This window comes from Neophocaena asiaeorientalis, unplaced genomic scaffold, assembly GCF_003031525.2.
Source record: "Neophocaena asiaeorientalis asiaeorientalis breed wild unplaced genomic scaffold, Neophocaena_asiaeorientalis_V1.1 scaffold7, whole genome shotgun sequence".
Lineage (NCBI taxonomy): Eukaryota > Metazoa > Chordata > Mammalia > Artiodactyla > Phocoenidae > Neophocaena > Neophocaena asiaeorientalis.
The window spans coordinates 17,982,944-17,995,909 of record NW_020185337.1 but is presented as its reverse complement, the minus strand read 5'-3'; the positions used below and the strand labels follow the sequence as shown (position 1 = coordinate 17,995,909).

Sequence of the window (12,966 nt, the reverse complement as noted above, 5' to 3'; positions counted from 1 at the left end):
TTTTGTTGTATATCTTTATATGTGTGAACATGGGAGTTTTTAAACAATAATTTGAGTCGCTCTTTGCTGAACTTTATTTTACTACGTACATCTCTATATTTATCAATTCTAATTCTTTTTCTTACAGAAATGATCTTTAAACTGGATCTTAAATGACATGTGAAAACAAAAGTAGAGAATGGCAGGGAGAAACATGGATGACATTAATGGCATGGAGAAAAGTTGCTAAACAAAGGCAATCAACTCAGTCATTTCTTTTTATGATTAAACAACTACTTTCAAAGTTTGTATGAGCAGATTTACATTCATAGAATATCTACATTCTTGAAAATTTTGGAGAAAGAAATTCTAACTGTTGTAGGGAATAGGAGTCCTTACTATTTAATCTTATTTCCTAAGATCGTAACCTAATATTTTACTACTGTAGCTTCAGTGAAAATAACATAAATAAATACAAGTATATTTAAAATTTTAACCCTATTAAGACATGATGCAGTATGAAGATAAGAGCACTGGACTAGAAGTCAGGAGACTGGAATTCTACACCTTCTAGCTGTGTGACAGTTAGAAAATTAATTTAGATTTGAGCTCCTTATATATTAAATAAGAATGTTAAACTAGATCTATAATGCTTTCTGTAGCACTAAATTTGATTATTCTTTTGATATGAGATGCAAAGGAGATTTCCTTGAAGAAGTGATGTATTTTAAGGCAAGATCTGGAAGGTGGGTAAGCAACACTTTTTCATGCAGATAGAAGAACATATGTAAAGTTCCTGAGGCAGGTTGGAGCTTGGCACGTTTCAGGGCCTGAATGAAGAGCAGTGTGATTGGAACTTAAAAAACAAGGAGGTAGTTGTTAGACGATGAAGTGTGGTGAGGCAGCAGACAGTTGCTAGATTATGGAGAACCTTGGTTATGTTAAGGTATTTGGATTTTATCTTACCTTTCCCCATATCTTGCCTTTCTTATACCCATCACTTAAGCTACTAGTGAAATCCTCCTCATATGTAAATGTAAAATATCAACACGTTCTTATAACCACTACCCTCCTGTGGAAGGATGGATGCTGGTTTCATCCCTTCCAGAAATACAGCTAAATACCCAATTATAATACAATTTGAGATACAAGTATTTTCCTAAGATGACACTTTCAGTTAAACAATATATTTTGAAAGAAAACATAAGAAAAATACATAGTTTATTCATCAACCAAGACTTCTTGTAGTTAGTTCCCTAAACATTTTTTTATTAGGTTCTGGGATGCCAGTTCATGAATATAGATTTATACCTTCATGCCTGTCTTAGAATTATTCAAAGCTAAGATTTAATTTACCATAAATAACCTGGGCCTTTTTGAAATGAGGTTTAAATAACAATGTTTCCCAAAGTATGGTTTTTAAAAACACAATATTATTTTCTTCAAATCTACTTAATGAAGCTTTGGAAGGCAGTTATATACATATGCTTATTTATTATGCTGTACAAATGGAGATTACTTTTACTTTTCATTCCTTGGAAATGTAGTTCAGAAATCATAGGCACATTATAAAGTGTAAATCATTGCGATCCCTAATGACCGCAGATATTTGCTATCATGAAAGGTGTCAGTACACTAAATAAGGAGTAGCTCCTATGACAGGTAAGAGCATCAGTCTTTTGCAACTGACATTTTCTTGTATTTTGTTAGTAATTTGGGCCATTATGTTGGGAAGTTTTCAAATGATTGAAGAATACATATGGGTGGGAAGAAAATATCTCAGTATCCAAACGATAGTTCTAGTTATAACCAAATGATTAAAAAATAAGGAAAATACTTTTATTTTCTCTTCCTGGTAAGGAAAAATTCTTTAATCACTGTATAGTTTATGTCAAGATATATATTTTCCCATTAAACTTATCTGTCATATTAAAAATAGAATTGCAGCAGAACTTTTGAACTAGGTTGGTAGAAAATTTCTTTCACACAAAGGATCCCAGTGACAAAAGTACAGAGCCAATTCACCATAGTAGTTTGAGTCAAACGTTTTAAATATCAGTTGAAACCCTCCAGTTTCTCAAGTTGAAACTTTCAAGAATATATTTAATGTAACATTTATGAATTTTGCTGTTAATTTTACTCAAAAGCTTTATTATCTAAAACGTACAGACTAAGAAAGGCCCGTAAGTCTCAATTTGACTCTCTAAATGTTACACAATTTTCAATTATAAAGACTTGGTTGGCATTTATAATCAACAAGGCAAGTGAAAATATTACTGAGCAATTCTAGCAAAGATTCATGGAGATGATACAGAGAGGGTGAAGTGTATATGGATGTGCTCAGTGGAGATTACATTGTCTTTGTTTTTTGTTTGCAGTAGTTATGGTGATTAATGAACCACTGTATCGGGCTTCAGTATCTTATCCTTTGTGTGTGTGTGTGAGGTGAACGGACTATCTGTTTTGATATAAAGCACATTTCTTCAGTTTTCTGGACAATAATAATTCAGAGTGCTGGCAGACAGAGAGCTATATATCCTGAAGTACATGAATTGCATCATCTCATGAGCCCTGCTAATACAGGAACAGGAGAGCACCTGAACCTTGCTCTACCCTCCCGGCCTTATTATGGGTTGTCTGTGCCAGGGGAAACTATGACTTCATATTAGAGACTTTTCTCCTTTTCTTGTCAATTACAGGGATGGATTTTTTTAGGTGTATTTGCCCAGAGACACATGGGTATTTTTGGCCCAGTCATAGTCTATTGTTAAACACATTAGTATTCAAAATATTTAATAATTGTTATTCCCCAGGCACCAATCAATCAGAAATCCAATGACCATAAGTATAGACTAGGATACCCGTGCCGGCCTGTGCAGCTGAGCAGCAGACCTGATCAACAGCCCATTTTCCTAACTGACTCAACCTAATGAAGAATGGTTTTGATTATTGTGGGGTGGCAGCCCACTCTTTTTCATGTAGAAATAAATGGATTTGTTTTCCATGTGGGAAAGAATATTAGCTGTTATTTTTTGGTATCAATTATTAAGCCGTTAATGTTCATGGTGAGCCTCTTGAGGCCAGTGACAGAGTCCTATTAATCTCTGCAGCACCAGCCGCTGTTGCTCTGCTGGACACAGGGTGGGTGTTTTCCATAACTGTGACATAATGCCATCATTCTCTTTCTTGTTGGAATTAAGGAGAGATCCAAACTTGTGAAGTGCAAAACAAATGGCTAATTTTATCTTCTAAGTACATTTCTGCATATAGTCCATTCGTAACTATCTGAAACAGCAGTGATCCTTAGATGTGTAAATGCTAAACTGTAATCCTTAGAATCTCAGTAATTTCCTGAAATTAGTTGCAGAACTTCACACGAGTGTGGTTTGTGAAAGCTTTTTCAGTCTTTATTGATGTTTAGATACATAATTGGACAAATGGGTTCAAAGAAACAGCAATCTAATTAAAAGGAATTATAAAATTGTTAGTTTATTTTATTGTAAGAGTGCTGGGAAGTCTGGAAGCGTGGGTGGCAGCCCTGCATTACATACAAATTCACCTTCCAGAAGAATGTCTGTGTACAAATGAGAGTCGTATGCATAGATTATTACAAAGAATTCTTTTGTTCATTCACTCATTATTGTATTCATTTGTTCAACTTCAATTATACAGTTATTTACTGAGTCAGCTTAATATGCGCCAGACACCAGGCAAGTTCACAACTTAAACCTGATAAATCTTGGAAAATTCTATTATAACTAAAATACTGTTACTTGTGCTATGAATTTTAATTTTTATATTTTATTTTATTCTTATTGGTCTTAGACACTAAAACAAAATAAAAACCTTTAAGAATGATTGTATAGCTCACTACAAGTTGTATATAATTTAAATGAATCAGTCATATCTAATAAAATATACTTTATTTATTTTTTAAATCTTATGCGCCAGACACCAGGCAAGTTCACAACTTAAACCTGATAAATCTTGGAAAATTCTATTATAACTAAAATACTGTTACTTGTGCTATGAATTTTAATTTTTATATTTTATTTTATTCTTATTGGTCTTAGACACTAAAACAAAATAAAAACCTTTAAGAATGATTGTATAGCTCACTACAAGTTGTATATAATTTAAATGAATCAGTCATATCTAATAAAATATACTTTATTTATTTTTAAAATCTTTTATTTTGTATTGGAGTATAGGTGATTAACAATGTTGTGATAGTTTCAGGTGTACAGCAAAGTGATTCAGTTATACATATACATGCATCTATTCTATTTCAAATTCTTTTCCCATTTAGGTTGCAACATAATATTGAGCAGAGTTCCCTGTGCTGTACAGTAGGTTGTTGTTGATTGTCTATTTTAAATATAGCCGTGTGTACATGTCAGTCCCAAACTCCCTAACTATCCCTTCCCCCGTGGTAACCACAGGTTCTCTAAGTCTGTGAATCTGTTTCTGTTTTGTAAATAAGTTCATTTGTATCATTTCTTTTTAGATTTTGCATATAAGTGATATCATACAATATTTGTCTTTCTCTGTCTGACTTCACTCAGTATGACAATCTCTAGGTCCATCTATGTTGCTGCAAATGGCATTATTCCATTCTTTCTAATGGCTGGGTAATATTCCATTGTATATATGTACCACACCTTCTTTATCCATTCCTCTGTCGATGGACATTTAGGTTGCTTCCATGTCTTGGCTATAGTAAACAGTAATGCAGTGAACATTGGGGTGCATGTTTTTTTACGGATATATGCCCAGGAGTGGGATTGCAGGATTATATGGTAGCTCTATTTTTAGTTTTTTAAAGGAACCTCCGTACTGTTCTCCATAGTGGCTGTATCAATTTACATTCCCACCAACAGTGCAAGAGGATTCCCTTCTCTCCACACCCTCTCCAGAATTTATTGTTTGTGGATTTTTTGATGACAGCCATTTGACTGGTGTGAGGTGATACCTCATTGTAGTTTTGATTTGCATTTCTCTAATAAGTAGCGATGTTGAACATCTTTTCATGTGCCTCTTGGCCATCTGTATGTCTTCTTTGGAGAAACGTCTATTTAGGTCTTCTGCCCATTTTTTGACTGGGTTGTTTGTTTTGATGATATTAAGCCACATGAAAATATATTTTAAAAATGAAAATATAAATGATGCTTTGTGTAATTATAGGTATGTTTTATTGTTTTCAATTTTTGTTTTTGTTCATTTGCTTGCTTGTTTATGAGATGCAGAATCTTGTGACTAAGAGCTCGAGTGCACTGGCTGCGTTCAAATCTCTGCTCTGTTGCTTCTTTGCTGTATTGCCATCAGCATGTACCTTAACCTCTTTGAGATTCAAATTCCTCAACTGTGAAATGGGGATTTTAATACCTCAAAGAGTTGTATGAGTATTAAGTGGTTTAGCATAGATGAAGTCCTTACACGACTACCTGAGATACATTAATTATTACTGTATATATATGCATGTTAAATGGCTAGTAGGAAAAAAAAATCTTATCCTGCTTATGTACTTAGGTTGGTTCATCTCAGGTCAAGTTCTTAATAGCTATTTTAATTTGAGAAAAGCTACTTATCTGGGCCTATTTTCTCATATGTAAAATGAAGATACTCATTATAGCTACCTCTTGGTTTTGTTCAAGGTTTGGATAAATTAACACACATGAAGTGGTTAGCACAGTACTTGGCCCACAGTCAATCCTCAAAAAATGTTAGCTATGACTGTTCATTTATTATTTCATTGTAAATGTAAAGTGGGGATAGTAATTAATATGATCACTTCAAATAACAATTGTGATCTTGAATATACCCATGAAGACAAGTCAACAATTGTGTGATCCAAAAATGTGTTTCTTTGCTAATTATCCAATACTTTATAAATTGTTATACTATTTGTGAATAATCAGATTTGGATAAAATTAACCAAGGACGTATGTTTTTATTTGCGTCTTTGCCTGACCTTGGTGGCAGGCTCCAAGGCAACTCTGTTTTTTCTCAATTTAGGTTGTCAAGTGACCTTGTCATATACTTCAGTAAATAATATACATAAAAGCTATTGAAATTGAGCATAAGTTTCATAAATATCCTGAGCTATGTTATAGTATTGCCATTATTGTATAGGCCCATTAGTTTTGTTTATTTTTTGCGGTACGCAGGCCTCTCACTGCTGTGGCCTCTCCCGTTGTGGAGCGCAGGCTCCGGACGCGCAGGCTCAGTGGCCATGGCTCACGGGTCCAGCTGCTCCGCGGCATGTGGGATCCTCCCGGACCGGGACACGAACCCGTGTCCCCTGCATCGGCAGGAGGACTCTCAACCACTGCGCCACCAGGGAAGCCCCTTTATTTTTTTTTATTTTTAATGTATTTATTTATTTTAGGCCCATTAGTTTTAATGAATGGAAACAAATTTAGAAAAACTCATTAAAAATGACTATTTTCATAGGCTGCTCTTTTCATACTATTTTTATATCTGCCTCATAGGCATATTTGGAAAATTGTTAATCTTAATATCTTTTCTTTATATATACCTTCAATATAAGCGTGTTATTTTCAAAATGCAGTATTTAAAAATAATTGTTTATATCAAGTAATCAATAAAATATTTTCCACACATTACTATGCTAAAAATTTAATGATTATTTGATAAGCATGCTAATTACATATGAAGTTATGCATCTCGCAGTTATTTCACTATTTTCACATAAAATCCTATGCATACTAGTCTTTCTTAATCCACAAAATGGTTGAATCCACAATTGATTAATTTAGTAATTTAAAATAATAATTACCAAAATTTTTTATCCCAAGTTTTGGTTTCTTAATCTTTTCTTTCCAGTTAATTTTTAAGCATATTTTCAGAAAACCTCTATATGAAATTTCTCTTTCAGTGATTACTTTTGAATTTCAACATTTTTAAAAGAGTTAAATAAGTGTAAACCCATTGTTATCATGTATAAATTAAATTCCAGTTGGGGAAAAAAAATCACATTATAAAATAGTGATTGTCATTGAACCTTATTACCACTATATATAAAATTGACAAATAACTTCATAATTTTGACAGAAAGTTTCAGAATTTCCAAAGACTAATGTGAAGAAATAATGAGAGTCACAAGGAAGTTTTTTCTAGCTCACTACTGACATTGATCAACAGCTTGGAAAATACTGCTCTGAATATGCTACCCAGTAATTTTTGTTCATTTTTTTCTTGTTAGGAACCTTTCCCTGAAATTAACAAAAGAGATTGATCAGGAAGCCAGGTGTCCCCATATCAGGGGAACGCCCAGCAGTCCATCTGCAGATTGGCCCCTGCCAGGTGTGGAAGAAAATGGAGGCATCGATTCTCTGCCATTCAGACTGATGCTACAGGACTGCACAGCCGTCAAGACATTATTATTAAAGATGAAAAGAGTTCTACAAGAGGTAATGGTTTGCTCTAAGATTAATGTTTTCAGTGCTGGTAGATAGTGAAGTCTGTAGACCTGGTTAATCCCTTCTTCTATCAATAGTTAACTGCATAACACTGGGCAGGGGTCAGGTATCCTCGTGGAACTTAGCCTTTCTCATATGTCAAATAAAGGGTTTGTAGTTCTGTTTATAAGGTACTCTTCCCCAAAATTCTAAGATTCTGTGAAGGAATTAAAAAGGAATAAATTGATACCAAGTCTGGGAAAAGTCAGATAAAGAGAAATGGGCATCAGCTGTTGTTTTTTAAAAGCTATTGAGAGACCTATTAACTGGACTTCATTTTAATGATATTGAGACTTTATATGATACCATAAAAGTAGTTTATTTAGTCATTTTTGTTCCAATAACAATTAATCTAGTAAAATTTCATCTGAATGTTTGACTGATTTTGCCCATTGACTCCAGGTGCCCTCTTTCAGTCTATGCTCAGTTAGATGATGAGCTAGTCAGGAAAATACGCAGTGGAGTCTTTCATCTTTATGTCCAAGAATCAGCCATCCTTTAGGATTCAAGTATGTTATGGTTGTATTTTTATAATTGCAACAGTTATTTTCTTTGGAGGATTTCTGTAAAAAGTGTAAACAATATTATTTCAAAGATGTAAAATGAGGGGACCAAAATTTTAAATGACTTTCCCCTAGTGGGTGTGAATTCGGAACAACAGCCTGAGATTTCTGAGTCTCAATTCGGTGACATTTTATCATGTCCTATTATCGTTTAACTGATTTCTCATTATTGATAAGGGATGTTCATAAATAGCGTGAGAACAGAAACATACAGCTATTTAATATGGGTAGTATTATGACTCACTTACAGTGATGGCCCCCGATGTTTCCTTTTCTAACACTGATAAAAATAATAACAACACTAGTGGCTACCACTAGAGGCCAGAAATGAATCAGGGAGAGGGAAGGGAATTTAAGAGAAGTGATTGTCATAGCCTATTAGGGGCATCCAGTCATGTCTTCCTGTCAGCTATTAAAGTAATAACTGGAAGAGATCTCTGCATCCCAAACCAGTTTATATCTCTGGGGTGGTCTTTGTGTCTATGCAGTGGTGTGTAGGAGCGGTGTGCTTATACTTGATCATTGCTAGAATTTCAGGAATTTTATGAGCTGACAGTTAAGCACAGGCATTAAAAAAATTAAATTATGTACACTTATAATGAAACAAATCATATTTTTAATAAGGGTAATCAGTACTGAAATCTCTACATTTCCTACTGACTTTACTATATTTTACTATTAATTAAACTTGTGAGCTTATTTACATCTATTGGATGTATATGTAGAAATACTATATAATAGCTAATGTGCATGTTTCCCAATTGTGCATTCATTTATGTCACTTTGTTAGCGTGAAATCAGCCACATGGGAATATTATGCCACAGAAATTGGCAAACAATGCAAGGTAGGGCTTTTAAATTTTGGAGAGCTGTTGTTAAATATTTACCAGTACACCGCTATATGTATGACTATATGGTTTCTATATTGACAACGTAAGTGTATCTTTCTGCACCAGTCCAGGCTTCCTGACCTTTTGCTTGACATGTAGTCTGAATCTCTCTGAACAACGCAAACTTAATAATAGCTGTTATATTAAAAGATATTAATCTCAAAGTCTGTAACCGTCAAGTATTCAGTTTTCTACCTCTCTCTTTGGTCTGGATTTTAATTTAAAAAAATCAAAAAAGTAAAAGGAAGTAGGAAAAACTGGCAGGAAGAGTCAAGGGGCTTTCTTCTGGTACTTAATTTTATAAGTTAAAAATATGCAGTGATATTCATTATAAAGTCAATATTCAGAATATACTGAGATTGTTTTTATATTTCTATCTGTTTTTCTTCATTAAAGAGTATTTGAAGAAACTGAAGAGAATTGACTTTTAAAGCTAATGTAAAATGAACAATAATTACATCTGTTTGTTAAGCCCATTCAGAGATCAGGGGGTCTTACTCTTTATGGTCAGCAAGAAAAGCAATATTATTATATGACTAGCATTAACATCTGTTCTAGAAAAAAGATATTCATAATAGGTGCCTTTAAAGAAAACTGAAATATTCTCTAAGCCATGAGTTTTTAAATGGCAATTCAGATTTCATTGCTGAATTTAATTCCAGCTATTCATTTGAGATTAATAATACCTTTTTTAACATAGACAAATAGAGTTTGTTTCTATTAACTTATTTTTATGATGCTTAGTAGTCCACCTGTGTATACAGATAATTTTTTTTAATAGATCTTTATTGGAGTATAATTGCTTCACAATACTGTGTTAGTTTCTGTTGTACACCAAAGTGAATCAGCCATATGCATACACATGTCCCCATATCCCCTCCCTCTTGAACCTCCCTCCCTCCCACTCTTCCTATCCCACCCCTCTAGGTCATTGCAAAGCACCGAGCTGATCTCCCTGTTCTATGCTGCTTCTTCCCACTACAAATAATTTTTAACTGCAGAATATCCCAGTTACTTTATTTTTAAGATGAAAAAAGTCATTAATGAGTTTAGTGTATCACACTGGAAACCACTCCTGTTTGAGATTTTTCCTAATGCTACTCTGTTGCCATCTTAGATTTTAATTCTGAGATAGGTCGAGTGTGAATAATCTGAATGGAAGCTCACACTGCCAATTATATCCCCCTTCTTTGGAGATCATTTGCTATTACAACCCCAAATATCAATTCCTTTATTTAAAAAAAAAAAAAAAAAAGGCTGGCTTTGGGCCCTAAGAAATTCTGTTGTCACTTTATTTTTTCATATTAGTGATTTTTTTAAAAAAGTGACTACAACAAGGGAGAGCTATATAAATTTTTCTTCCTTTTTTGTTAACTTCTTCACATAACTCCATTACTTGTAAAAGAAGAAAATACTTAATACAATATCTACAGAAATAGTTTTTGTTTTGATGTTTCCTTTCAGTCTGCGCTGTTCTCTTTTTGTTATTCTCTTATTATAGAATTTGTACTGTTCGGTAACTGACCAAGAAGACTACTGGGAAGGGATTTTAGATGCAGTGCATAGTTTCTAGTAAGATAACAGCTAATAAGAATGTTTATCCAAGATTGTTTGCAATGCCCCTTCGGGCCCAGCCGCTCCACGGCATGTGGGATCCTCCCGGATCAGGGCATGAACCCGCATCCCCTGCATCGGCAGGCAGACCCCAACCACTGCGCCACCAAGGAAGCCCATGCTTGCCTTTTTAATTTATGTTTAACAAATGTTCCTAGCAAATTTCCTAAATCATATAAGACATTTTTTTTAAAGTTAGATAAATGTTAAACAAATTTAAAATATGTTGATATGATCAGGGGAATCTAACAATAAAATTACATTAGTGAAAATCAGAGAACTATTTGTTCGAGAATCAATATAATTTACAAGCTCAGGTAGTTGACATAAACATTTGGGTTTGCCATTGAATAAAGAGCTCTTACCCATTTTTCTTTTTTTCTCAACAATCTAGCAGTTCAAACTAATTTTATTATCTCTAAAAAATAATAATGGGAAACTTTCAAGGATAATTTTAAACATAAACTTATTTCTTTTATTTTTAAATATAATACATATATATATGACAAAATTTGGAGTGTTTTGAACTTCACCATAAATCATTGCATGGTGGGTATTTCTTAAAGATTTTTTTCTTTTAGCACATTTTGGTGAAATGATTCCAAAATCTATAACAACGTTCTTATAAACTAACATTTTCCTATCAGCAAATCTCAAAAGCAAATGAAAAGCCTGTAGAATAGGAACTCCGACAATGGATAATTACAGAAGGAAAAAGCAACAGTGGAGAGTCATGAAGTAAGGAAATTCACCAAAAACAAGCAATTACCCATGTAAATCTAGATAACAATATAATAATTAGACTGCTCTTTATATTTATCTTTTGAAAATAATAAAATTCCAAGTTTCTGTTACCTACTTTGTTTATTTGCTTGTTTTTGCTTGCATAAAAATTTGTTTAAGATAAAAATTGGAAAAAGATACACCACAAAAACTGCAAATGCAAGAAAACTAGAGTCGCTCTACCCATGTCAGGTAGATATAAAGATAAGATATATCACCAGAATCAAAGAGCTACATTTCATAATGATAATACAACATTATAAAGCATTTATACTCCAATAAAGATGTGGAAAAAAAAATATACACACACACACACACACACACACACACACACACACACACAAAAGAGTCAGTTCATCAGGAAGACATAACAGTCATACATGTGGATGACCTATGTATGTAACTTGTAAATATATGTTGCAAAATCTGACAGAACTAAATGAAGAGGTAGGTACTTCACAATCATAGTTGAAGATTTTAACTCTCTTCTCTCAATAACTGATAAAACAACTAAAAATCAGGAAAGCTTCAGAAAATTTGGAAACCATATTTAACTTCTTTAGTAATGACTGACTTTTACATAACAGAATTATACCAGCTTTTCAGTGTGTGTGGAACATCACCAAGACAGTATATGCTGGGTAAGAGAAATATTTTCAAATAAATTTCAAATGTAGACATCTATATAATACATTTTTTGAGAACAGTGGAATTATATTTAAAATCATGAATAATCAAGTAACTAGAAAAACATCAAATATTTTGAAATTAAACAGCAAACTTCAGTATACCCCATGGATCAATTTACAAACCTCAGGGAAATTTTAAAGTGTTTCAAATGAGATGGTAATAATAATAGAATAAATCAAAATTCATGGGATATAGTTGAAACCATGCTTGGAGGGAAATTTATAACTTTAAAAGTTTATATTTAAAGTAATTTAATAACTTTATATTTAAAGTAATAAAGTACCATAATTAATAACTAATTTTCTCCTTAAGAAGCTAGAAAATAATGGTAAATTAAACCCCAAGGAAGTAATAGAAATAAATATAAAAAACAAAATTAATAAAATTGAAAACAGACAAATAATAGAAAATTTACAAAGTGCTCAAATTGGTTCTTTGAGAAGTTAAAAAAAAAATGACTGTAGAAGAAAAAAAGAAAAAGAAGAAATACAAATTACTAATATCAGCAATGAATTGCTGGGAGAAATAATCACTACAAATCTTACGGGAATTAAAAGGATAATAAGGAAATGTTATAAACAATAGTATGGCAATAAATATGACAATTTGGATGAAAATCACAAATCCCTTGTAAAATACAACTGTCCATAATGACACAAGAAGAAATTAAAAATCAGAATAGTCCAATTCCTATTAAAGGGATATATTTTATTATTAAAAAAGAGAAAATGATCCCCATAAAGAAAATCTAAGTCCAGGAGGTTTCACTGGTGCATTCTGACAAATATTTAAGAAAGACTTAAAACTAATATTATGCAAAAAAGTTTAGGAAATAGAGAAGCAAGATATGCTTCTCAACACTTTGGTGTGGCAGACATAGGACTATTATAATCTGGCAAAATCTTTATAAGTAAAATGAAATCACAGGAAAATTTCTCGTGTGTGTATATATATATATATATATAT

General features: G+C 32.8%; 1 protein-coding gene across 1 annotated transcript in view; it reads left to right on the top strand.

Annotated features, from left to right (window-relative positions):
* Window positions 1-12,966, top strand: part of CCSER1 (coiled-coil serine rich protein 1) — a 699,033-nt gene that overhangs the window by 439,083 nt on the left and 246,984 nt on the right. Inside the window, exon 6 of the mRNA XM_024736231.1 lies at window positions 7,205-7,412. Within this exon, the coding sequence (XP_024591999.1) occupies window positions 7,205-7,412 (208 nt within the window). The remainder of the gene's footprint in view (window positions 1-7,204; window positions 7,413-12,966) is intronic.